Source organism: Chrysemys picta, chromosome 4 (genome assembly GCF_011386835.1).
Source record: "Chrysemys picta bellii isolate R12L10 chromosome 4, ASM1138683v2, whole genome shotgun sequence".
NCBI classification, from domain to species: Eukaryota; Metazoa; Chordata; order Testudines; family Emydidae; genus Chrysemys; species Chrysemys picta.
Genome location: NC_088794.1, coordinates 118,191,317 through 118,218,110, shown reverse-complemented (window position 1 = coordinate 118,218,110; position 26,794 = coordinate 118,191,317). Strand labels below are relative to the sequence as shown.

At 43.4% G+C, this 26,794-nt stretch overlaps 1 protein-coding gene and 1 long non-coding RNA gene across 5 annotated transcripts in view; one reads left to right on the top strand and one right to left on the bottom strand.

Annotated features, from left to right (window-relative positions):
- Nucleotides 1–2,711: 2,711 nt before the first annotated feature.
- On the bottom strand, nt 2,712–7,981 carry LOC122174517 (uncharacterized). The gene is made up of 2 exons (XR_006176478.2): nt 7,778–7,981; nt 2,712–3,302 (listed from the first exon to the last, which is right to left on the bottom strand). It is a non-coding gene; the product is annotated as an uncharacterized LOC122174517 (long non-coding RNA).
- Nucleotides 6,836–26,794, top strand: part of GTF2A1 (general transcription factor IIA subunit 1) — a 45,198-nt gene continuing 25,239 nt past the window's right edge. Inside the window, exons 1-5 of one of the 4 annotated variants that reach the window (XM_065593468.1) lie at nt 6,836–6,995; nt 13,996–14,097; nt 19,009–19,207; nt 19,595–19,659; nt 23,821–23,896. In XM_065593468.1, the coding sequence (XP_065449540.1) occupies nt 6,966–6,995; nt 13,996–14,097; nt 19,009–19,207; nt 19,595–19,659; nt 23,821–23,896 (472 nt within the window). In that variant the 5' untranslated portion in view covers nt 6,836–6,965. The other 3 variants (XM_065593470.1, XM_065593469.1, XM_065593471.1) reach the window with 3 other exon arrangements.

Sequence of the window (26,794 nt, the reverse complement as noted above, 5' to 3'; positions counted from 1 at the left end):
CGGCAAATGAGAGTAAAAGAGCTGAAAATAAAGCTTTTTAAAAAAAGGGAAATGAAAGTTGAAGATAATTTAAGAGGGAGACTCTGACTTATGTAATGTCTACACTACAAAATTATGTTGACCTAAATAACGTCGACATACAGCCACCATAGTTATTGTATTGCTTGTGCAAGTGCACAGTACACTCCTTATGTCACCGGTGCGCATCATCACCGGGAGCGTTTGTATCGATGCAGAATGCAGTGCACCATGGGTAACTATCCCACTGTGCAACTCACCACCATCCAGCACAGGGTGTTGTGGGAAGTTTACACAATGCCTTCTGGGGCTGAAATGTGTCATGTAGGGGTGACTGGGAGAAGGGGTTCCACTTCTCACAATGCAGTGTTCTCCATCCCATAATATTTGATGCCTCTTTTCAAAATCCCCGCAAACCTGCATGTCCTTCCTTGCTGTCCACCCTCTCTGACAGAAGCATGGAGCCTGCACAGCTCTGCACTATTGTCATGAGCATTTTAAGCACAGGGTGTCTGATCCTGCAGTATTGCAGAGCTGCAAAAGGGGGACATGACAATTTCTTGGAGGCTAGATTGCTGTGGGCGATAGAAAGAAACAATTCAAGGTTGTTGGCAGCATTCACGGAGCAGCTGCAGACAGTGATGTGCCAGTTCTGGGCCCAAGAGACAAGCACTGACTGGTTGGATCACAATGTAATGCAGGTTTGGGATGACAAGCAGTGGCTGCAGAACTTTTGAATGCACAAGGCCATATTCCTGGAACTGTATGCCAAATTCGCCTCAACCCTCCAGCATAGGGTCACCAAAATGAGAGCCACACTGGCAGCTGAAAAGCAAGTGGCGATTGCACTGTGGAAACTTGCAATGCCAGATTGTTACCAGTCAGTCGAGAACCAATTTGGAGTCGGGAAATCCACTGCAGGATGGTTGTCATGGAAGTGTGCAGCGCCATTAATTGACTGCTGCTATGTAGGACTGTGACTCTGAGCAATGTGCAGGGCATAGTGGATGGTTTTTCAGCAATTGGGGGTCCCAAACTAGGTTGGGTGCTAGACGATACACATATCCCTATTTTAGCACCAGACCACCTTGCCAGAATACATCGACAGAACGGGCTACTTTTCCATGATAATACAAGTGCTGGTGGATCACCACGGATGCATTACCGACATCAATGTGGGCTGGTCAGGGGAGATGCATGATGTGCACATCTTTAAGAACCCAGGACTGTTCAGAAAGCTGCAAGCAGGGACTTTCTTTTCCCCCAGCATACCCCTGGCTCCCGAAGCTGTACACTGGCCACCTCGACAGCACCAAGGAACAATTCAACTACCAGCTCAGCAGGTGCAGCATGACAGTTGAATGTGCCTTTGGTCATTTGAAAGGTCTCTGGCATTGTTTACTCACAAGATTTGACTTGTCAGAAAAATATCCCAATGGTTATATCTGCCTGCTGTGTTCTGCATTATATCTGTGAAGCAAAGGGGGGGAAGTTTTGCTGGGATGGAGGGCGGAGGTGGAGCGGCTGCCTGCTGAATTTCAACAGCCAGACACGAGGTTTCTTAGAAGAGCTCAATGTGGAGCTATACAGCTCAGGCTTTGAAAGAACATTTTAATAGTGAGCCAGAGTAGTGTGTGTTGTTGTAGTGTGCTCTACCAAGCCTTGCTCTTTTGCAGCCCAGTATGAATCTTGCAATGAGTGCTACGTGTAGGAAGATAACATTGACAATGCACCTGTTAATACTGTCTGAAATTGATGTTATGGGTTCTGTGACAAAATAAACTAACAGGAAATTGGTGGATGTCAGTCCTGCTTAGGGTTACCATACATCCGGTTTTTCCCGGACATGTCCGGCTTTTCGGCAATCAAACCCCTGTCCGGGGGGAATTGTCAAAAAGCCGAACATGTCCGGGAAAAATACCGGCCAGGCACTTCCTCTCCCGTGGCTGCTCTGCTCCTCCCGGGACTCAGACTTCGGCTCTGTTTAAGAGCCAAGCTGCCCGAGCCAGCGCTACCAGCTTCGGGCAGCCCCAGTGCCTCTGGACCCTGTGCCGCCGGAGCAGAGCAGCTGGAGCCGGGGAGGAGAAGTGCCCAGCCGGCAGCTGGGGTCCGGAGGCACGGGGGCTGCCCGAAGCCGGTAGCGCTGGCTCGGGCAGCTTGGCTCTTAAACAGAGCCGAAGTCTGAGTCCGGGGAGGAGCAGAGCAGCTGGAGCCGGGGAGGGGAAGTGCCCGGCCGGGGGCGCAGGGTCCGGAGGCATAGGGGCTGCCTGAAGTCCGAGTGCTACCGGCTTCATGGTTTGCCGGGCAGCCTTCAGACCCTGCGCCCCTGGCTGGGCCCTTCCCCTCCCGGGCTCCAGCTGTGCTGGGGAAGCGCCGGCCGGGGGCGCAGGGTCTGGAGGCTGCCCAGCAAACCGTAAAGCCGGTAGCGCTCGGGCAGCCTTTTTCGCGTGGCTGGGAGGGAGGAGGGGGAGTTAGGGTGGGGACTTGGGGAAGGGGTGGGGGAAAGGGTGGAGTTGGGGCGGGGCCGGGGGTGGGGGGGAAGGGGCGGGGCTAGGGCCCGTGGAGTGTCCTCTTTTTTTATTTTTTAAATATGGTAACCCTAGTCCTGCTCAGCACCAGTCAGCATATGTTGTGAACTAATAAAGATGAATTATGTTCCAAAAAATAGAATTGTATTCTGTAACATGCGCCAGGAAAATAAAACACCCATTTAGCACTTTATAAACCATAATAAATTAAGGGAACAGAAATTATGAAGGGGAAAAAACAGTCATTTCCATTTCAGGTACACATACACCAACCATGTCTTTCACAGGTCAGCGTAGGTGCAGTTGTGATTGTCTTTAATGTTCCCCAGGTGGAGTGGTAGGGGTAATGCAGCAGCCCTTGATGCCATGTGGAATGTTGAGGGGAGGTGTAGGGAGGTCCAGACATTGAGTTGTCTATAGGCTGCAGAGGGCGGTCAGCACAAGACTCTTGAGCGTAGGTCTACCAGAGTCCGCAACATCTCTGTTTGCTGCCTGAGAAGCCCCATTATGTCCTGGTGCATCTCCCTCTCCTTTTCCTGCTTGAACTCCCGGGCCTTTTTTCTAACCACTCTTGCCTTCTGCATGCTGTCTGCAAGGGTCATCCTCCAGGCCCTGGTGTCGTTCTCTGATGCAACACTGGCAGCATCTCCTGGAATGTGTCATCCCGAGTCCTCTTCTTTCTCCTCCTTATCTGGCTCAGATGTTCCATGGGTGTGGAGGGAGTGACCCTCAAGGCCACAATGGCAGCAGCTGCAGCTACAATACAGAAAGGTACCATTGTCAGTGTATTCACGACAAAAATTGAAACTTAGGAAACTGAACTCACTACCCTTGATCCCAGAAAGTTGTAAGCACTACATTCTCACTTCCCCTTGGAATTGATATAGCACGGTGCTAGGGTTGTCAGGCATCCATTTTTTGACCGGAACACCCAGTCAAAAAGGGACCCTGGCGGCTCTGGTCAGCACCATTGACCGGGCTGCTAAAAGTCCGGTCAGCGGCGCAGCAGGGCTAAGGTAGGCTCCCTGCCTACCCTGGCTCAGCACAGCTCCCAGAAGCAGCAGCATGTCCGGCTCCTAGGCTTAGGGGCAGCCAGTGGGCTCTGCACGCTGCCCCCACCCCAAGCACCGGCTCCGCAGCTCCCATTGGCCAGGAATTATGGCCAATGGAAGCTGTGGAGGTGACGCCTATGGATGGGGGCAGCACGCAGAGCTGCCTGGCCACACCTCCGCCTAGGAGACACCCAGAGGGACATGCCACCGCTTCCGGGATCCGCTTGAAGTAAGCACCCCCTGGAGCCTGCACCCTGAACCCCCTCCCACACTCCAACTCCCTGTCCAGCCTTGAGCCCCCTCCCGCACCCAACTCCTTCCAGTAGATAGAACCCAGGGGTCTGGCAATCAGGACAGGGGATGGGCTGTTTGTGCTGGTGCTGCAAGGGGCTGCTAGCCATGGAGGACTCTCGGATCTAGCTGCACACACGTATCCCCCTTCATGCCACTGCCAGTCCAGCAGAAGATGAGCTGTGTTGCACTGCAGCAGACAGGGGCGGCCAGGAGAGAATGGGGTCTGCTGGCCCCCTAGGGCAGAGGGGGCTGGGCTGAGGGGCCCCTGTAGCTGGGGCAATGCTGGGCCCCAGTTGTGAGTAGCCAGCAAGGGTGTGTGGAGAAAGCATGGGGAGATGACAGTGCTGAGGAATGCCTGGGAGCATGGTAGAGACAGGAGACACAGTCCCCCTAGAGACAGAGCTTAAGGTAAAAGCTTTGGCTGCTTTGCATGGAGTGGAGGAAACCAGGGGGAACTGGGAGGGATTGGGGGAGAGTTTGGGGTGGGGAGGATGGAGCAGAAGTGGGTAGAACTGGGAGGGGGAGGCGGCATCAGAGTTGCTGAGGGTGGGAGAAATGGGTTGGAGCACTCTTGCGGGATTTAGATCAGAAATGGGAGTATGGGGAGAGTGGGAACGAGTTGGAGCAGAGCTGGAGGGAACTGAGAGGAGGTCTGGGGGAGGGCTTGTGGGGGCCTAAAACAGGGCTAAAGGGGTGGATCGGGAAAGCGGGGACAGGAGGAGTGACTGGATTGGGGCTGGGGGAGTTGACAACTGGACTTAAGGAGGCTGGAGGTGGGTAAGGGAGACCTGAAGGGGGCTGGATCAGAACTGGAGGAGAATGAGGGGGGCTGTGGGGATCTGGGGAAGCTCTGTCCTGGGTGGGGAGCTCAGAACAGGCATACTGAGAGCCACATGTCAAGAACACACTGCTGGATGAAGAGTTGGGAATGGGCATGCTTGATGTATGTCCCAGGATCTCAAGCTTTCAGGAATGGGGATGGGACATCCATTGAGATGAAGGCAGAAGTTCACACATCTCAGAGCTATTGTTTCAAGATGTATTCATCTCCATGGAATGTTCTGATTCAGCTGAGACTATCATAGTGAGATGAATGGGTCACTTCACATCTCTGAGCTTCCTATGTTTTCAGGATCATCCTGTGCTGGGGATCTGATTAAAGCAGTGGATAATGAATTATTAATTTCATACACAGTTATAGCAGAGCACCAGCTCCGCTACAGTTAAGATTGAGAAAACTTTTTTTATGTTTCTTCTACATACTCTAAAATCTGCATGCATGCTTGGATTGTCTTGAAATGTGCTGTGACTCGGGGCAGAGGGGGGCTAAAGTAGGATTAGTGGTCTACATTTGGGGTCATTTGAGCAAGAGATTACTGAGGCCTTGGCCACAGTCGGGACTTCACAGTGCTGCCGCAGCAGCGCTGTGAAGCGCGAGTGTAGTCACACCGCCAGCGCTGCGAGAGAGGTCTCGCAGCGCTGTATATACTCCACCTCTCCGAGGGGAATAGCGTGCAGCGCTGCGAGCTCTGATTACACTGGCGCTTTACAGTGCTGTACTCGCTGTGCTCGGGGGGGGGGGGGGGGAGGGGGGCATTTTCACACCCCTGAGCGCAGCAAGTTGCAGCGCTGTACAGCGCCAGTGTAGCCAAGGCCTGAGATATAGTCCCTATCCCACCCCTCAAAGAAAAACAGATGGTCAGATGGTGACAGGTTCTACCAACATTATTTGTGCATACCTGGCTTCTAAAGTTTTAATGGGTCAGAAAGGGGAGGGTGAGATTAAAATAGTGGCAGGAAGAGAGGGGCTATATGTGGCGGTGGATGGTGGGAAGAGAGACACCAGTCTTCTCTCACATGCTTAAAGTTACTGTAATCAATATGTAATAAAACTGTCAAGTTCTTGGGGTATAGACCACATCTAAGATTTCTTTCACTACTCCTGTTAGCAACTACATGCTCCAAACATTTCAAAACATGATCATTATTCCCATTCCAGGATAATATTTTTTATTATGTGTATAACTGTAGCACTGAAGAGAACTAGTCATGGCCCACGACCCCACTGTACAAACAAAGAGCAAAAAGATAGTCTCTGGCCCAAGGAGCTTACAACCTAAATATAACATGAGACAAGACATAAGTATATATCCCTTTATTAAGTGTTATCCTCTATAAAGTAACAATGAATAGCCTTGTTAACCTATTTTAAAATCTTATTTTGCTCATAGTTTCAATAACATGTTCCGGAAGTTACTTCTGTGGGTTAATTATGCCTTGTGTAAAAACGTATTTCCTCTTGCCAGTTTTTTTTTTTTAAATTTACCCCCACTCGTTCTCATATGTTGTTCCTATGCACTATGGAGACAGATGTCTCAGACAAGCAGGGCTAGATCCATAGATCAGCTGCTACCTGCTAGCTGCTAGCAGATTATGATATATACTGTGATGTGAGAGAGGATGCTAACAATATTCAGTGTCACAGTCACGGCCCCTATTCTCCAGTGTGTTGGACTATGTACACCTCCCGAGTTCTGACACCTCGGTCAGGGAGCTCCCGGCCAATAGCAGGCCGAATCGCTGCGCGTGTCCGGAGGTCGTGGTGGTGGCCCCTAGGCTACAGCGCTGGGCAGAGGCACTAAGAAGGCAAAAGAACCTTCTCTTCCGCCTCGGTAGGTCTGAGCGCGGGAGCCTGTAACGTGACCTCTCCGCCACTTCCGCCTCAGTAGATGTCATGGCGGCGGAGCCAGCCTCACACGTGACCTCGGGCGGGCGGAGCTCTGTCCCACACGCTCTCGCGCGCAGCCTCGCTTTCCCCCCGCCCGCGTCCCCCTCTCGCCCTGGCCGCTCGCGCAGCTGCTCGGCTCTTGCTATATAAAGGGGCGAAGCGGGCAGAGCGGGCGGCTGGTGGCGGCGGCTGCAGCCCGAGGGCCGGCGAACGAGGCCGGGCGAGGCCGCGGGGCTCCCCGTGTGCCGGGGCGGGACGCGCGGGGCTCGGGGGGGACGCGCCGGGCAGGTTTATTGTTTTAGGGGCGACTCCGCCGCGGTGGGGGTGTCCCGGGGGGCTCGGGACATGGCGAGCTCGGCTAACACAAACCCCGTGGTAAGGACCGGGCCGGGGGGAAAGGGGGGCCCTGGGCGGCGACACAGGCGGGGCTCAGAGCCCCCCGCCATCCCTGGCTGGCTCCGCCGCGGGAACGGCCTGGCCGGGGCAGCGGGGCATCGCCCCTAGCCAGGAGCCAACTTCTGCTGAGGCTCTCGTGGAGGCGAGCGCAGCCCCGAGGCGCCGGGACCCGCCAGAGCCGGCGAGGTGGGACGGGGGCTGGGGGAGGCGGCGGCGTAGAGCCGATCGGCGGGCAGGCAGCGTCTCTCCCAGTGAGGAGCCCCGAGGCGGGCCGAGCCTGGGGCGGGGGGAGCCGGGTAGCTCCGCCATCAGGCTGGGGAGGGGGCGAGAGGCTCCTCGGGGGATGCGAGGGGAGATGCTCCTGTAGAAGCTAGGCGCTGCCTCCCGCGCCGGGGAGCGGGGCGAGGCGGCGGGTGGTGGCATGTGTGGAACCCAGCCTGGTACTGCTGGAGCCATTTTATGTAGCTTTATAAGAAGGAGGCGATGGTTGAAAAGCACTTGTCCCAGCCCTGCAGACTCAGCTGACGGAGGAGAAACCCCCCTCCAGCCTCGCCCAGAGGCAGAAGTAATTAAAAAAAAAAACTTACCCCGTCCTTCTCCCCCCCCCCCCCCCCGTGCCTTCTGCACTCTCAGGTGGCTTGTTTTACTTGTATTCACATAGGTGTGCAATAAGCAGTCACATAAATCTGTGTAGCCACCAAGCCCCACCGATCACTTCTTTCCCTTCCCCTCTGACAAGAATAAACCATCCACAAGCCTACCCCCAAAAAGCTGCCGACAAACCCCGAGTCCGGGCGGTTACGGTGCAGGCTTGGCCCCCTTGTTTGTGTCTCTGTGAGATCCATCATGGCTTCCCCTGCCTTTCTGTCTCCCTGCTCCTTGTGTTCCTCCTCCCTGTGGCTGCCCTGTTTATATAGAGCCATTGCCGCTCTCTAATATAGACTCTGCCAGGATGGGAAGGTGCTTTCCAGCCCCACGTCACCGCCTCTCCATTTAAACACCACATCAGCCTTTAAATAGGGAGAGAGCTGCTGGGAGGTGCATGCACCAGAGGCAGAGACTGAAAGAGAGACAGACACGATCTCTTTGTCACTCAGTCCCTGCTTTTTCTGCTTAGCTGTTAGCTAGAATACCCTCTGCAGTTGTCTGCTGCTCTTAAACCCAATTGCTGGAGCTGTGGGATTGTAAAGTAGCAGTTGCTTGTCTCTGTTAGTTTATTTAGGGGGATGTTCCCCTCATTGATTTAATAATCTGTTGGATTAAATAGCTTTCTTTCCTTTTTGTGTGTGTTCTTTAGGGAAAGACAACCAATCCCCCACCCCATTTTGAAAGTATTCTGGAGTCCTTAGCTATTGAAAGCAGTGCAACAAATAACTAGTATATAAATATGTCTGCCCTATTAAGTGCCTTTTCTGCTGGGGTAAAGTGGTAGCTGAACTAAAATAGTTCTTATCCAGTATTTTGTAGAGAGAAGGTGGGATACCTATTTTATGATACTTTGCAAAAGTTTATTTATAGCTGTGAAGCTATACATATTTAAAATATTTAAATTTTTGTAATAGATTGTAGGCTGGACTTCTGTAGTACTAAAATATCTGTTCTAGGTGATAAAGCTGATGGTTATACAGACATGTTATTACCCTCTAGGAAAAGCTAGAATTTTTAAAAAGTTTTTCATAATTCTTGTGGATGTAATATCAACACCAGTATTATAGGCAAATTTAAAAATATTTATATATTTAATATTTATAAATATTAAGTGCCAGGTAGCCAGCCCTTTATATCCTAACAGAGCCAGGCTTATATAAGTGTAAAGTGATTTCTGTGACCTTTGTATTTTCTTTTTATTTCGGTTTCAATCACTTAAGTTAGTCAGTAATTCTGTACATTGCAGTTTATTATATGTTCCATAAGCTGCATGCAGTGTCTGCATATGAGGATCTGAATATAAATGTCAGCAGACCCTTCAGAAAGCACTGGCTGTACTCTGATAGTTTCAGGTTTTTTTATTTTGTTACAAAAAGGCCTCCTTCGGTTATATAGTATGTCTTGTTTCATCTCACTATATAATAAGCTGAAAGCAGTATAGAAAAGAAGGCATTTATTCTGAAACTGCTTGCAAATATTGGTGTTTCAGAGCCTCACTAAAACTTGAATTCTCTGTTGTACCAAGATAGTTAGCTGAACCTGTCTACTGAAACAGCACAGCGATTGAAAGCTGTTAGAAAAAAACTATGTCTGGAAAGTTCAGTTTGTAGCAATAAAAGATTAATCAAAATAAAATCTTAAAATGTAGCTGATTGAGGTACAGGCTAAAAAGGGGTAAAGGGCAAGTTCTCTGTAGGATTTTATTTTTCATTTAAGACTTGACCACTAAAGATAATTTAGACACTGGTGCAGTTAACTTTGTGGAGTTCAGGTCTGAGACTGGTAATAGAGCCAGATATTTTAACCTTAGCTAGCACAGTAACATGAACAGAAATATTCTCAAAGAACATGACCAGTTTATAGCTTTAATATGTCAGTTTTGGGCCTTAAACTACTACTGTACAACATTTTTTAAATGTTTCACTGTAATTAAATCACCATTAACAGTTTTCTTTCTGCTAAAGAGAAAATAAAAGCAAGGATTCTATAGTAGATTGTTATAGCTAATTTGTAATAAAAGGATTCCAACAACTTAAAACTTGGTTGTTTAAAAAAAAAAAAAAAAAAAAAAAAAACTTAAATGTAGTTTCAAGTACTGCTTCTCTCCATGCACCACCTGCCAGTTCCTGTGGTTTTACAATTACATTTTACTGTTTATTTTAAAAGATGTTATTTCTCTGTCCTGTTCTTAAGTAAAAGAGCTACATAGATTGGGGATATGAATTCATCAACTTCCTTTCGTATAGGGGAAATTGTGAAAGCAGCTATACGCAACATGCAGTCCAATGCACAAAGTATACAAACAAACTTCTAATCTTCTAGTTATAGGTATCTTAGTTGTTGCAAAAATAAGTGTTAAAGAAATTTTAGGTGTAGTAAAAAGCATCCCTTTTAAAGTAAAAACGTAATTTAAGAAATTTAAGCTCAGATGGCTTGTAGCATTTAAAACAATTTGGTGGTGTTTGTTCTTTGGATTCTAAAATGTAGTGTGTGCATCTATAGCTTTCTTTTCAAATTAATTTCTGTCACAAAGTGCGAGGGGACAAAGGGGTTAAAATTTCTCTTACAACCAATTTGTTCCATTCCCAGCAGAGGGAGCACTAGTTCATAAACCTTCATATAAAGTTGTTGGTTATATCATCAGTTCTCATATCCAAACAAGTAAATGAGAAAATCTGAGTGGTGTTAGTTTTTCTTAAGCTGTATGTAGCAATTAGGACAGAGCTTGTTAAACACTTGTTTAACATTCTTGTGTTTTGGGTCTGCATTCACCTATAAATGGCTGAGATTCATTATAGTACAGACGTTAGAAGGGAGGTACTTCCATTAATACAAAGTGGGTGAAAATATTCTAATTTTAATTGCCAACTTATAAGTTTCTGTTGCAAGCCATGTTCCTTTATTGTCTGTATTTCTCAAAATTGGTCAGGCAGTGGGACTTATATATAATATGTCTAAATCAGGGTGGGCAACCTTTCAGAAGTGGTGTGCCGAGTCTTCATTTATTCACTCTAATTTAAGGTTTCGCGTGCCAGTAATACATTTTAACGTTTTTAGAAGGTCTTTCTATAAGTCTATAATATATATAACTAAACTATTGTTGTATGTAAAATAAATAAGGTTGCCTACCCCTGATTTAGACATATTATATATAAGTCCCACTGGTCTAAATCATTAGTTACCCCAATAAAAATAATGAATAATGCTGTGGCAGCTGGCTGTTCCAGCAAATTACTATGGTAAAGTAGTCAGATCATTGATTTTGAGGTAAAGATACATTTTTGTGAGCTTTATAATCATCTCTTCCTTTTTATACATACTAGTCAATTTATGTAACTTAGGTCCTCTCTTGAGAATGCATGCATCTTTATAGTTGGCATTCTGCCTAACACGTATAGTCAAAGAAAAGGATGTGCATGAGAGAAGTTCTTTACAAACTCCTATCTCATTTGGGACCTGAACTGGAAAGAGCAACTAAAAGGAAACAGGTTTCTGTTCAGATGTTATGTTTCCATTATCTTTTTGACTGAGCATGAAAATTCAAAAAAGATTAGAAAGGGTTCCAGATGAGTAAAATTCTGTCCAGGTCTGTTCAGTAATATGATATCCAGGATTGACTTCTGAGTGAGCAAGCAGTATTTGGAAGGAATTTTCAGATGTAATTCAAATCTGGGAATTTAAATCATGTGTACGTACACAAATCAAAATTAAGAACTCTATAGACGTAATTGCTAAAAGTAACTTGTTAATTTTCATACACAATGCTGATTTGAAATTAAATTCATATTCTATGCTTTTCTGTATAGGTCAGAAGTTGAGGCTGTGCTGGATATCCTGCTCTTTAGGTTTAAAGTATTGAAGGGAACACGTTGGTGTTCCTGAATGCCCCAGTATGGACAGCTCTTAAAACAATCACTGCTGCTGTAGAGGGAATTAATTCTTCTGAGCTGGACAGTTAACAGGGTATATGCAGTGGCACTGGAACAGTTTTTATAGTGGGGGTGCTGAAGGCAGAAACCATGTATTTGGGTTGTTTTTACTACTTCAGGGTGGGGGTGTGGCAGCACACCTAGTTCTATTCCTTATGGGTGTATGTAGGGGGAACACCCCTGATGAGTCCAGAATATTTTTCTGAATCATTAATGGAATGTTGAAAAATTAATGTGTCAAGGACATGATAAAATATACAGGGGAAAACCTGAGAGATAACTCTTCAAAAACTATTCTTTATGGTAAAGGAAGAAAATATATATTAAAACATTTCCAAGCAGGGATTGGGCTATGAAGTTGCTGGCTATATCTGAGCATTGATGTTTTAGCACATAACATTACAAAGGTTATATTTATAAATTTCTTCAGACTTGTTGGGGGACTAAGCTCAGGGAGAGGGAGAAAATGCTGGTTAAAATATTAGGGCTTTCTTGTTGTCATCACCAGAGCTCATTTAAAGTATTCTGTTGATAGGACCAGCTATTCATTTTGTCCACTCTGAACAAGATATTTAGGCCCCAGTTCTGCAACCAGTTACATATGTTTTAACTTCAAGTGTGTCAGTAGTCCTACTGACTTTAGTGGGATTATTCATGTGCTTAAAGTTATACATGTGCATAACTGTTTGCAGGAGTGTGCCAATGTCATTTTCCAAAAAGTAACACCTCTAATACACTTAGTAATGATGTGCAGAATAGATCAAGTAGCACATCTCAGATTGTCATAAGGTGAGTCCAGTTAGTTTACTGCAGAAAATGTATCTCTAATTTTTTATTATTATTAAATGGAATGTCTTGCTTTCCATCTGTTATGAACTGAGTCTCAAAGTAAACACAAGATCCCATTAACACTGCTTGACATTTTTTTCTTGTTTTAAATTGTACACTGCTTAGAACTAAAGTACTAATGCTGTACAGTTATCTACAGTTTTCAAGGCTTGTTTCAAACATTCATGTGCATTGTACATTTAACTAATACTTTGCTGAAGGCTAACATATAAGTACACAAGGCTTTTAAACCTAAAAAATAAAAAAAAAAGTAGAGAAGATGACTTTAGAAGGTGCTTTGGTGCATATTGCCTGTATCAGAGATAGAATATTGAGCTTTAAACTCATTTGCTATAAACTGGGTCTCCCAGGGCAATACAAGACAAGCTTATCCCAATATTTCAGATCAAACCCTTTATGCAGAGATAGGAGTAACAGAATGGTGGATTGTCATTTTTCAGCTACTTGGTTTATATCAATATATTTTAATATTGAAAAGTGACAAATTGATGGCAAAAATATCTTTGAAATTTAAGATAGAATTCGGTGTTGATAGAATGACACTGGTGCAGCACCTTAAGAGATTAGGTGAAGAATCTTCCTCTGCAACTTTTCCCATATCCACTTAATTTTGAGTTGCACCATTCCTGTCTCCATTACTAGACATCCGCAAAGCAAAAATCTGTATATGTGGAAGTTTTGTGATATGGACAGAGAGGGATTTACTAGATCACTTATGTCGCTTGAGACTGAATATAATCTGAAACTAGATCTTTATAGGTGAATGATGCATTTGTTGTAAAGAAACATGCTGTAAAACTTAACTACAGCTTTTGCTAGTTTTTCCCCTGCATATCTTAAGTGACCAAACATAGTATATATCTTAAAATTTTTCTTTGTATTTGATCTTTGTTATGAACTAAAAGTATTGGAGTCTGTTTTTCAAAACACTTTGCCCCTTTGTTTTTAAAGAACAATAAATTCAGTAGAAGTTCTTTTATACATACTGTATCATCTGCTAGCCTTCAGCTTGCATATGGAGTTTTTTTCTTGTGTGTTTGAACATTGATCACTTAAAATAATTCCTAGCTGACCAATATTAATCAAAACTATGTAGTAGTGTTGGATACCTTGACGGGGATCCTCTCTAGTAGCTAATATAACCTGTTTACAGTACTGTGCTGAGCAGATGTTGCAAATAAACAAGTGTGTCTAAATCCTAAATATATCTTTAAAAAATTAGGAGAAGTTAGCACTCAGAAAGGTGCTGGTTTGGAGCCTGATGTGCTCATTCTGTAAATGAAAAGAGGCCAGGGCACTTAGTGGTAGTGCGTGGACTTCCTCCCATTGACCTGCCAACGTGCCTCAGCCTTGAAGGGCAAGAGAGAGTAGTTCATCTCTTTGCTCTGTCCATCTTTGGCCTTTCTAGTGAGACTGGCTTCAAGGGTTGTTATGGTATCTGGCCTTTTGAAAGCATTCCTTCGGAGTTTTTTTTAAAATCTGTTTAGTTACGTTAATACTAGAATATTAAGTCTCTTATGAAACAAGCAACCCTTACTAATAACTTTGTAAAGCCTAAACTGTACAGGTCCGTAATTGAAGATGTCATCAATGATGTCCGAGAAGTTTTTCTGGATGAAGGAGTAGATGAACAAGTCCTTTTGGAACTCAAAACAGTAAGTTTTAGTTGGACTCGGAGTATTTACAGCTCCATAACGTACTAACAAGCCTATGACACAGTGCTTACTGCTCCATGTAGTAAAAAATAGTGAATTTTCATTATCTAAGCAATGCACTCATCCCCTTGATATATAACTTGAGTTGCTGCTATGTATGGTATAATCTTCCTAAGTACATCTTAAATGTACAGTGAATTTGCTCTTTTCTCCACCTTCCCCCATTATGCACTTTGCTGTATTTGTTGCACCTCAACTTATATCAAGTTTACAACAGGGATCATGTTTCAGTGTGGGCTTTGTGTGGATTTTAAGGATCTAAGTCCTTTAAAAAGTTAAGGTCATGTGTTTATTGTCCTCTAGCCAAGAGGCAAAGTTTCCCATGATGGTTCAGTTAGGGGGTCAGGTGAATTGATTTAAATCTGAATTATTGAAATTGCAGATTTTAATTATGATTTAAATCAGCAAATGGGAATGAGTTTAATAAATTTAAATCTTGATTTAATCTTTTTGGTTTTTTTCCTAAAGAAAATTTGATTCTTAATGGTTGGTAACCAATAAAGCATGTTGATTTGCAACTAAATATACTCTGTAAGCTAAATTTGGTGCTTCATTTGCTAACCAGGAGAATACACTGTATCTATGCACATTTATTTACAGTTATATATAGCCCATCTTACATTTATTCAGATTTAGTTTTTTCATATTTTATTATGTTAGAAAATGTGAATGATGCATTTGTAAAATACTAGATTATTAATTTTTATTTGTGATTTATGTCAAGCTATATTTGGATGAAAATTCAAATTAATACCATGTCTTTCAAGAGTTTAGAGCTAGTTGATCTCATCCACTCATATTGAGTTTTATTCATAGATTGGCAGAGGAACACAGGTTTCCCTGCTTTTTTAATTCCCATTTTGTTTCTTAACTTTGAATGAACTAGTCACTGAATTGAACTAGTTGAATAAACTGAAATGAAGAAGATATTCTCTCTGCACCTTCAGAAAAGGCTATCATTGTGAAAAGTTGGTTTAACACATAACATACTCTGGTTCCAGCTGCTTAGCCAGTGACTTCCCCAAGTTCTGGGGTTTGACTTTTCTAAAAAGCTTGGCAACAAACGTAATGCTTGAATTTTTTAATTAATTTTAATTATTTTAATAAATTATATAAGTTTAAACCTAATAGGTGGTCATAACTTCAAATTTAATATTAAATAGGTTTATTTAAAAAAATCTGTATTTATAATAAATATTTGGATTTTTGTATTTAAATTAATCTTTTTAAATTCATCCTGAATAGGGGATGCCTTTCTTTTCTCTCTTCTCTTTGTAAGCTGAAGAGTTTCATTGTAGAGTGCTCCTCTTTTCCAAATCTAATGACTTTTGCTTTGCAAAAATATCCCATTTTCTGACATGGCATGGGATAAATTGCATTGTACGCATCTGAGGAGGAGAGGCTGAGGGACCATCACATCACCAGAATGCAAACTGTGTCCCGTGAACCAAAATTGTGACATGGGGTTGCTACCAGACTAAAGGATATTTTCTCTGATGCTTTTCTTGATGCTTCTCAAGTACTTTCCTGAACAAGACAAGCCCTGAAACATCAAAACAGAGAAAAGGAGAGCAAAATTGGAGGAAACAGTGAAAAGCAGGGGATGGTAGAACAAGAGGTCTGAGACACAAAGCTCAGATACTATGGTGGTAGAAACAATTAAATTGCTATATAAAACCAGGGTTCCCCTGCGCTAATGGGAGCTTCTGGAGAAGATAATGGATCTTCCTTGACTCTTTTTATCTTCAGAAATTCTAGAATGAAAAATGTTGACACCTGTGGTGAAGACTGCATGCTTCTGGTGAGAGGAAACTAAAATGGAGGTAGAGGGGGTGGGAACTGAAGGATAGGAGCTACCACTTTATCTCTGCTTCCCTGCTTCCTATATGTGGAGTTATAAGCAGGGTGATAAAAATCAATGATTTAAAAAAAAAATCTGATTTTTTTTATGTAAATCGGATTTTTTTGGATAAAATGCTTTTTGAGGGAAAAACCTATCTAAAGATAGCTTTAATTAAGATGCATTATAGCTCAAAGATATCTCATCATGGAATAGGGATTATAAATTCTAATTCTATTAGGGTTACCATACATCCGGTATTTTCCCGGACATGTCCGGCTTTTTGGTAATCAAACCCCCGTCCGGGGGGAATTGCCAAAAAGCCGAACATGTCTGGGAAAATACCGGCCGGGCACTTCCCCTCCCGCGACTGCTCTGCTCCTCCCCTGACTCTTCGGCTCTGTTTAAGAGCCGAGCGCTCCGGCTTCGGGCAGCCCCCTTGCCTCCGGACCCTCCGCTGCTGGAGCAGAGCAGCTGGAGCCCGGGAGGGGAAGTGCCCAGCCGGTGGCTGGGGCCCAGAGGCATGGGGGCTGCCCAAAGCCGGCGCGCTCAGGCAGCTCGGCTCTTAAACAGAGCCGAAGAGTCGGGAGGAGCAGAGCAGCCGGAGCCCGGGAGGGGAAGTGCCCGGCCGGGGGTGCAGGGTCCGGAGGCATGGAGGCTGGCCGAGCGCTACCGGCTTCATGGTTTGCCGGGCAGCCTCCAGACCCTGCGCCCCCGGCTGGGCGCTTCCCCTCCCGGGCTCCAGCTGCGCTGGGGAAGCGCCGGCCAGGGGTGCAGGGTCTGGGGGCTGCCCGGCAAACCGTGAAGCCGGTAGCGCTTGGGCAGCCCTTTTCGCGTGACTGGGAGGGAGGAGGGGGAGTTAGGGTGGGGACTTTGGGGAAGGGGCAGAGTTGGGGCAGGGCTGGGGGTGGGAAAGGGGCGGGGCCAGGGCTCTGTGGCGTGTCCTCTTTTTTTTATTTTTTAAATATGGTAACCCTAAATTCTATAGTATGAGACAATATATTCATGTAATGTTTAAGAAAAGTTTTGTAAATGAGTTCCAGCAGTTCATGGTTTAGAGACCCAATTTTATGGGGTTCCAGGGGCTTCTGTATAGATTATTTAGGTTAATCTTTCTATCTACCCAATGGGACTCAGTGCTCAGTCTAGAAGATACCATCAGAGATGCTTAGTTTGGCAGTTCTCAAACTGTGGATTTGTCTCCCCAGAAGTAACATGCTTGTTAACAGTAAAAATGTTTTTAAATAAATAAATAATATATAGAGGTGAGAAATAACAGATCTCAACCCTGTTGTCCCTCTGCAAATTTGTGTACACAAAGTCAATCCCTTACCTCTCTCTAAAAGTGAAAAGTTTCAAAAAGTTCAATGAATAGATTGTTGGGGCAGAATAGATCTGGACAAGGAGGAGAAGTCTGGAGATAATTTTGAGAAGGAAGGGACAGATAGTAGAAACAAAATTGAAACGGTTTGAGCAGCATATTCCAGAAGTCTTGAGGTCTTTCTGAGGATAACTTTCATTGATTTGAGATCGACCATACCATTCTCTCACTAGAAGGGAAAACCTATAATGGAAGCAGGCTGTAAAAGAGACCCAGTTTGGGAATAGAAACCATTCAAGAAATGTATGTTTGCTGCCGATGTTTTAAAGAAAATCACACCAGTGAAATGGTGGAAGTCACTTAAGCACTTGGATTCAGAGACTCTTGAAGCGATAATATCACTTTTAACAGCAGTAGCTTTTTCTGCCGGTGTAGAAAGAATACTCCTCTACCCCAATATAACACAACCTGATATAACACATTCGGATCTAATGCAGTAAAGCAGTGCTCCGGGGAGGGGGGGGGGCGCGGGCGCGGGCTGCTCAGTCCGGTGGATCAAAGTAAGTTCGATATAACGCGGTTTCACCTATAACACAGTAAGATTTTTCTGGCTCCCGAGGACGGCGTTATTTCGGGGTAGAGGTCTGTTTTCTTCCTTTGGACTAATTAATTCCAAATTGAGAAATCACTTGGGACCTGAAAAAGCAGGAAAGCTTGTTTTTCTTTTCCAGATTATGAACAAACAGGAAAATGAAGGTGAAGACGACTGCTGAAGCCAATATTTTAAGTTTCTCATGTTGACCTGGCTGACACAGTCTATTTATTTTTTGTTTTTGTTTTTTTAAAAATTCATTAACTATTTTAGTTAAACAATTTTAACAGACAAACCTGATTTTAAAAAAAACTTGAATGTTTAACTAAATTCAAAAATTCATATGCTTGTTTTGTTAAAATATTATATGTCTGCTGTTGAAGAAAAAAATTCAGAATACATAACGTTGTTCTTGTTAACTAAAACAATTTAAATGTCTGTCTGGTGATGTTCTCCTCCTAATACAGCATAGCAAGAAAATCCTCCAAATATTAATAATAGTTCACCTCCCAATGACTTCATAAATATCTGCTTCAGTTACCTTTAGTAAATGAAATAACCGAACAATCATTCATTTTCTGATATAGCTGTAAAACTAATCTGAAAAGTTTTCAAAATTAATGACTTTAAAAATGTATAGTGTGTACCTTCTAAAAATGAAACCTACATCTACCTCTGAGTTGTGAAGAATATGTATTAAGGTTATAACAACCAACAAGAATGCACTTTTATGTAAGAATCCATGATTAAATCAAGTCTTCCTGACTAGTGATTTAAATCATGATTTAAATCAATTTGATTTAAATGAAATCCACCGTGGTTATAAGGATGATCTTTCACCTGTGGGAGAAGAAAGGAATGTCCATGAAAGTTAAATTTAGAATTATAATTCCCTTGGACTATTTTTTCTTCTGTTGCTGTGTGATGCCTCAGGAGAGGGGCATATACCCAACCTACATATGCCCAAAGATTTTGTGACAAAGTAGAATGTACAGGATAAATAAGGACCAATTTGAATTGCAATATTTGTAATAATTCCAATCCTACAATTTTAAAATGACACCTATTGATAACATGTTTTCTTTCTCTCAAATACAGCTGTGGGAGAACAAGCTGATGCAGTCCAAGGCTGTAGATGGGTTTCATTCAGAAGAACAGCAACTTTTGTTGCAGGTTCAGCAGCAGCAACAGCAGCAGCAGCATCATCACCACCATCATCATCATCATCCACAACCACAGCAGACTGTGCAGCAGCAATCCCAGACACAACAAGTCCTTATTCCTGCATCCCAGCAAGGTCAGACTGATTCTCTAATGTGCCTACATGAAACTCTCTGTGGTTTCAGCAGACCTCATGTTCCTTGAAATTTGCAGAGTTATACCCTTTTATTTAAATACCTGAAACAAGGTTTGGTTTAAGCAGCAGTGTCAAAGAACAGGGAAGCTAAAGGAAGTTGCTGAGGTCAAATCACTATGGATTCAGTTAGGATTGCCATGTCACCTTCCCGGGATTCTAATGTAGGTCATCACTACAGTAGAAACATGCATATCTGTGGAGTGCAGACATTGCAATGTAAAGAACAGCTGGTACAACCACATGCTTTGAATCGCTAGTCCCTTACCTCCTTCCTGTAACTTTTGTCCAGATCATATAGAATTGATGTTTTGTTTCTTTTATTTGTAGCACCTCAGCAGCAGGTTATTGTGCCAGATTCAAAGCTGATACAGCACATGAATGCATCAGGCATGGTAAGACTCAGAATTAGAACTTTATACAGTGCTGTAATGTATTTAAATAGTGAAGGTAAAAGTCTGATATGAGTCATCTCAAATGCCAAAAAACAAACCAAGAGATACTAGCAGAAGATGGCTCCTGTCTCCCTGATTGCTAGGCTGATAACACATGAGCTATTTATCCAGGGCTTGCAATCGACATTACCCAAAAGAACCATAGTAGTGTGAATTCATTGTTTCATTTATTATAGTGCTATACATATTTAAACAGTATGACGGGAAATATTTAGAGTGAATTTGGTTGTGTGTAATATATATATTCTCACAGCAAAATGACTGACCAAGTATTTTTATTTTATCAACTGCAGTTGGTTAATAACATAGTCAAAGCATCCTGATTGGTTAATAATTAAACTACACAGTGTTTTAATATCATGTGCTGCAAAGAGCCACAGGAGACGCATTAAAGAGACACTTGCGATTTGCGAGTTTCAGTCTGAATATCTCTGGGTTAGACTAAGATTTTTTGAGGATCAGCTAATACTGATACAAATCTGTATGACGACAATCCCAGGAGGGAATGACTTCACATGTGGAAAATACTGTTACCCTGGTGCAAGTCTTATGTTGTATTTACCAGATGAAGAATGACATTGCTCAAATATTATAAATAATAAACTCATAAAAATGATACTGACTGTATAGGAGTTTGAATCTGCCTTTCTGGTCATTATTTATTTCAACTCATTTGTTATTGCAAAAGTAAATTCACAGCTTTTCATCCTAACCATTTATCTATTCCTTACAATTTTGTTTTTGTAGTCTAACTTTGTCTCTCTTGCTTGACATCAAGTTTAGGCTATTCTCTTGCAGCCCAAGACAACCAAAACACAATCTGTGCAAGTTAAATTCAGTTATTTATTTAGATTTAGAACTCCATACTAAAGAATATCCATCTAAAGTAAATTTAAAAGCACAATAAATAAAGTTGCACAATTAAGGCAGCAGCAATTCATTTGCTCATTGTCAGATTCCACTGAATAGCAGCAGAAACCAGATTTTGCCTGTTTACCCTGCTGAGTTTCTTCTCTAGTTCTCATTCAGTTGAGCCCAATACTATACTGTAAAAAGAAAGTTTATGTAGCTATTTAAACGTGCTCTTCTTAGCGTGCCGCCTGAAGCTTTTTAAAAAAAACTACAAAAAAACCCTACTTTAAGGAATCTGTCCAATTAGGGCTCTCTAAAAGAAATGTTTGACTAAAGAAAACTCTTAAATCTGTACTGAGAATGGATCAAGCAATCACAGCTTGTTTATTTTAAAGGCAAGAAAAAATCAGAACATGATTTAGTAGTGTCCTTTCCCCTGTATGTAAGAAGATGTGGGGTAAAGGGACAGCAGAAAAGCACTAGCCTGCTTCTACTCAATGTCACCCTCCGGGAGGTTCTGATTAACAATTACATCAGTCTGCCAGTAAAGGGAGATCTGATTCCTTACCAACCAGAAACAGACACACAAGGTTGGTGAGGTAATATCTTTTATTGGACCAACTTCTTGTGTCTCTACTATCATGGGACCGACACGGCTATAACTACACTGCATAAAACAAGAAATGTGCATTTTTACCCAATAGTAAAATTTAAATCCATTTTGCATTTTAATTTTTCATCAACATGAAAAATGCAATAGTATCCTCCAGCATTTCAGGTATTACTATTAACATTCTGTTTAAACTTAAACCTATAGTAGGGCTTGGTAGAATTGTCAAACTGCCCAAAGTTTGATTTGGAGTGACATTTGACTGCTAGTTGGAACTGTTTTTGACAGTCAGCATGGGTGAAATTAGTTCTGATGTCATTTTTTAATGTTTATTTTTTGTACTAAGATGAGAGACTGGGATCATATGGACTAAAATCATTCATTTGAGGTCGATTTACAGTTCAAACCAAGGTGGACCCATGTGTTAATTTGCAGACATTAAGCATGACTTTCACAAACATCTTCGCGTTTGGCCCAGAATACACTTTGGTCACTTAGTTTAAACTTTGAAATAATCCCCAAATGTTCTTAATATCTATTTAATCCTTTTTTGTTTAAATGGTCAAGAGGTGTCTGTCATGAATTTATGACAACTGTGTGTGTTCTGTTTAGTTTTTATATTACTGTGTAGCTTCACAGTAAAATCAAATCTAGTATAACAAACACACCTGTGTTGCTTGTTTAAGTTGTTAAAAATAGTGAACACAAGGTATTGATGCAGGCTCTCAGGCCTTAATTCTTTATGCAGACAATTATCTGAGTTCAGCTTCCTCAGGGCTGATGCCTTTAGCTATTGACCTGCTTCTTGGCTGTATCCCAAGGCTAGCTAACTCTGCGCCAATGTAGTCATTCAGCCTCCTAAAATAAAGCCTCTTTGTAGCCGCCATGGCCTGTTGTGTTGAGGAATAATTCTGGTTTTAGAGAGTCTTAAAGAATAACAACAAATTTGTCCATAGTTTTCTACAAATCAGGTTGTCTTTTAGATGCAATAAAAATAACTTCAAATCCAGAGTCACTTGCAGAACTTACCTTTCAGTGCTAGGTTGCATTTCATTGCAATCCATTCCAAGAATTTTCTTGGCATCAAGAAAAGATTGTACTGCTTAAACTTTATCCCAATACTTCTCTGTTGCTTTTATTTTTGTGGAATGTTTCTTACCTGAGCAAATATCCAAACTCTTTTGGTTTATTTAATAATAATAAAAAAAAAAACGGAGTTCTCAAAGTTCAGTGATTCTGTACATTTTACTTCACAATATTTTAGCCACGGGTGCCGGAGCCCTCCCAAAAGTGGGGGGTCAGGAACCTGATTCCCACCCTCCCTGGCCAAGCCAGAGCAGGGCCAGCAAGCCCTCCCCGCCATCCAGGGAGTGAGATGGAGGGGAGGCAGCCCCCTGCCGGTGTCTCCAGCCCCCAGGTTCCCCACCCCGGGCAGGTGGAGGGACCCAGGCTCCCCACAGCTGCCAGCGCAGGTCTCCCCTACCCAGCTTTGGCTGGTGGGGGGAGGCCCTCGGAGCCATAACCCGGCCATGATAAGAGCTGGGCAGGCAGCTGTGGGGAGCCGTGGCAGACTCTCCACCTGCCCTGGGTCAACGCCGCAGCTCCTCAGTCGCCCACACGGTTCTTACCGGTGCGAGTCGTGGATCCTCTACCTGTGCTTGGCTGGGCAGGGAGTGGGGATGCAGGCTGGGGGCTGCTCTCAGCCCCCCCGCACTCCGAACAGGTGGAGCGTCCACCACAGCTCCCCACAGCTGCCCGGGCTCCCGGGCAGGGCTCCACACTGGCCTGGTGCGGGGGGTAGGTCCTTGGGGGGGGGGGGAGAAGAAGAGGGGAAAGGGGCATGGTGCACCCCAGTGAAAAGTGGGAGGGCCCTTGTGCTCACTCCCCTCCTGCCCCCCCCAAAAAAAGTTTGTTGCTACTGATTTTAGCTTAAACATAGCATAGATGATCCAGGAAAAGATCACACATGACCTATTTATTGTATTCTACAATATGATCTTGTCTAGAAAACAGAAATAACTGCACTATATTCATTGAGTATGGTGTCAGTTATCAGATGATTATATGTTGTCTCGATGTTCTTTAGGAAACTCGTAGGAACTTACTTTCTTTTACCCTGGATATTGGCATTATTCCAGGATTTGAACAATTAACTTTAAGCCTTGAGTTTTTTTCTATTCTATTAATCAGATAACGTATTCAGAGAGGCTGGTTAACTTTAACTTGGAGAGCTGGGTGTAGAGCTCCGCTACTCAACAGCTGGCCAGCAGAGGGAGCACAGATGAACAAAACTTATTCCCAGAGCTTTTCTGGCAAACTTGGAAATAAAGCAGAATTGAGTTGACTTGTGATGCACGTAGAATGAAGGGAGACCATCAAAGCAGGCAAATAGAAATCAGAAAGATTTCGCTTCTATGATAGCTAATATATGCATTTTATACTATTAGTCATCTTCCTTTTAACATCACAGAAACTTGCTTATGAGTAAATGTTGTTTATCTATAGAAGCTATGGTGATTGTGTACATTTGTCCTACTTCACCACAACAGATGCTTATTCTTTAATCCTCAGCTAGTGTGTTGTGATGCAAAGCATTGGCAGTAATGCTGGCTGTTAAAAACAGGTCTCTTATCTTTCAGAGTGCAGCTGCCACAGCAGCTACCTTGGCTTTGCCTGCTGGTGTTACTCCTGTTCAGCAGATACTTACAAATTCAGGTAATTACTATAACATTAAATGGATTATAGACAAGCTATTTGATTTGCAAATCGTAATTTATTACATTTAATGTGAAACATTTAAAAATCAGGAAGGAGTTTTGTAGTAGAGGGAGTCTACCATACAGTTCTTGAGGTATATGTATTACAGTGCTACTTTACCAGCATAAAACTTTAAAAGATTTTATTAAACACACTTCCAACAGTATTGTTTTTCAGCTATTTACTATTTGAAAATATAAACATTATATTAAGAGACGGCTTTAAAGACTATGTTTAATGAAAATAGTTTGTCTGAAATAGTAAAGTTGAGGTTTATAACAGTGTAGAAATCTGATTCAGAGCAGAGGTGAAACTTCCAGATCTTAATACAAGGAAAAAATTCCTCTTTTAGTTTTTCAGGAAGACAAGTGTATACCATAGTATCAATCACAAATTATTTATGTCATGGCCAGCGATCTTTCTCCACCTATGAAGTGCTGCCCTATAGTTAAAGACTACGTTTTAGTCACAGGTGTTTTAGTAAAAGTCCTGGACAGGTCAAGGGGAGTAAACAGAAATTCACGGCCCGTGACCTGTCCATGACTTTACTATATACCCCTAACTAAAACGGGGGTGGGAGGGGGCAGTCCAGGGGCACCGTGGATGCTGGGGGGGGTGTGCCCTGAGACCCTGCTGGTGCTGGGAGGGGGTGCGCAGCGGCGCACAGCCTGGAACTCCCGCTGGTGCTGGGGGCGAGGGTTGACAGGCTTCCTACCCAGCTCTGCATGTCCCTGCAGCTCCTAGAAGGAAGGGCGGGCAGCGGCTCGCCGCGTGCTGCTCCCGCCACAAGTGCCGGCTCCGCAGCTCCCATTGGCCGGGAACCGCAGCCAATGGGAGCTGCATGGGCGGGGCCTGCAGGCGCGGGCAGTACGCAGAGTCCCCTGGCCCCTCCACCTAGGAGCTACAGGGACATACCGGTGGGAACCAGGGAGCTTCCCATCCTGAAGTAATGTCACACCCCTGCCCCTAGCCCAGTCCCCCACACCCTAACTGCTTGGGCAGCTCCTGAGCCAGCACTGGCCACTGCAGAAGTCACAGAGGTCACGGAATCTGGGGCCTCCGTGACAGACACACAGCCATACCTATAGTGTTTTCTCAAATGGAGGGGGAGGGTGGAAATGCACGGATTCCTAGGGAGATTGTGCTCCCAAGGTTCAGTTCTTTGCATGTGTGGATCCTGACCACTGAGTTTATGCTGTAGATGGAGTCAGGAAGCTAAACCCATTCTTAGCAGGATATGATGGAGGTGAGGGTCATCTGGATATCACTTCAGTTCCTCCTTTTGTCTTTCTGATAAGAAAGTGGAAGAGTTGAAGCTGGGGTATGTTTTGTCTGCAACTTTATACCCATTGTACAGAGCTTTACAGGCATCTCAGCTGCAATGAGATGAAACATGGGACTATTGCATGTTTGTGAATTCGGGATAAGGTGGTAGGACTGTGCAATGGGTAATGAAAGAGACGGGGATAAAGAGAGACTGTATCATGGAAAGGAGGGATGGAGAAAGAATTGCGTAACACTCAAACTGAAAAGAAAAAGACACACAATACATGGAAAGAAAAGTAGTTTAGATATTATGGAAATCAGGGACATGCAAGAACCTAAATAACAGAAAGTGGCATTAGAGAAGGGAAAGGAAGATGAAAGTGAACAGACATAATAAACTGTTACTTAAAGTAGTTGATGCTGACATTTTATAAAGAAAAATAAATGAAGTTAGAGGATGTATTATATACAGACTTGTACAAATGGAGCTCAAACTTCGAAGTTGTAAGTTCCAGAGGCAGGGAAGGTTCCCCTCCTGCTCTGAGTACTAATCTGTCCTTGCTAGGCTTTTATCTACAGAGCATAAGGATATTGCTGAAAAGTAATTTAAATATTTTTTGCTTCGGAATTCGTTCTCCACTTGCAAAGCCCATCAATTTTGGCATCATGATAGTCTTGTTGCCTGTACTTAGGATCAATACTGCAATCTATCTACCCCTCCCCTGTGCTGTGGATTTATTCGAAGGGCAGTCACAGCAGTTAGTTTGCATTTTCCTCAGTCACCTTTAAAAATGTGAGCAGGTAACTATAATAAAAGCCAAATATAGAGTATAAGTATATACTGAGTTTGAGTTGCTCCCCCTCGGAGCATTTGCCCTTCTGACTCCTGGCACATGAAACCCTAGAAGCCCATTCCAAAACAGTCAAGGACCAAGGGCTTGAGCTCTTCTTTAACCATTCCCTGTCCCCCTTAGTGCCCTCAGAACAAATTGCCACACTCCCTATCTACCTTAATCTAAAGCTGTCTCCTTACTCCAAATGTTAGAAGTAAATTTAAGAATGTAAGCTTAAAATATTCACATGTCACAATGCTGTCTAACAGCCCTGATGAGGTCTGCAAGGGACAACTCGAAGTCAACCAGGAGGTAAAAATGGCTGGGAAAACAACAAATTGTTGTTGTTGTTTTTTTTGTTCGAAAACAAATCCAGTAGTTTTATTATGTAAAAAGACCAATCTAAATTGTGAAGTGTTTTCTGTCTGAAACAGCTTTTAGTGCTCGCAGTCATGGTGCTTTTGTGGGGGAGATGCAGAGCAAAAGAATCTTTGAAATTGTTTTCTTTTGGAGTGAAGGCCTAGTATAAAAAGGCACTCATACCTGCCTTTTTATACCTTTTTTGTCCCAGTCATGGTTCAGCAAATTTTATCTCCCTTGTATCTCTGTTTTCCTGTCAAGCATAGTAAAGGTGGTGAAACTGAGACACTGTAGAATAGCAAGAGAGACAACTATATTTTACAGGATTGTTTGCCATATACACAAAAAATGGTATTCTACACTTTGCGACTGATCATCTTTTAAGGTAAAAATATTA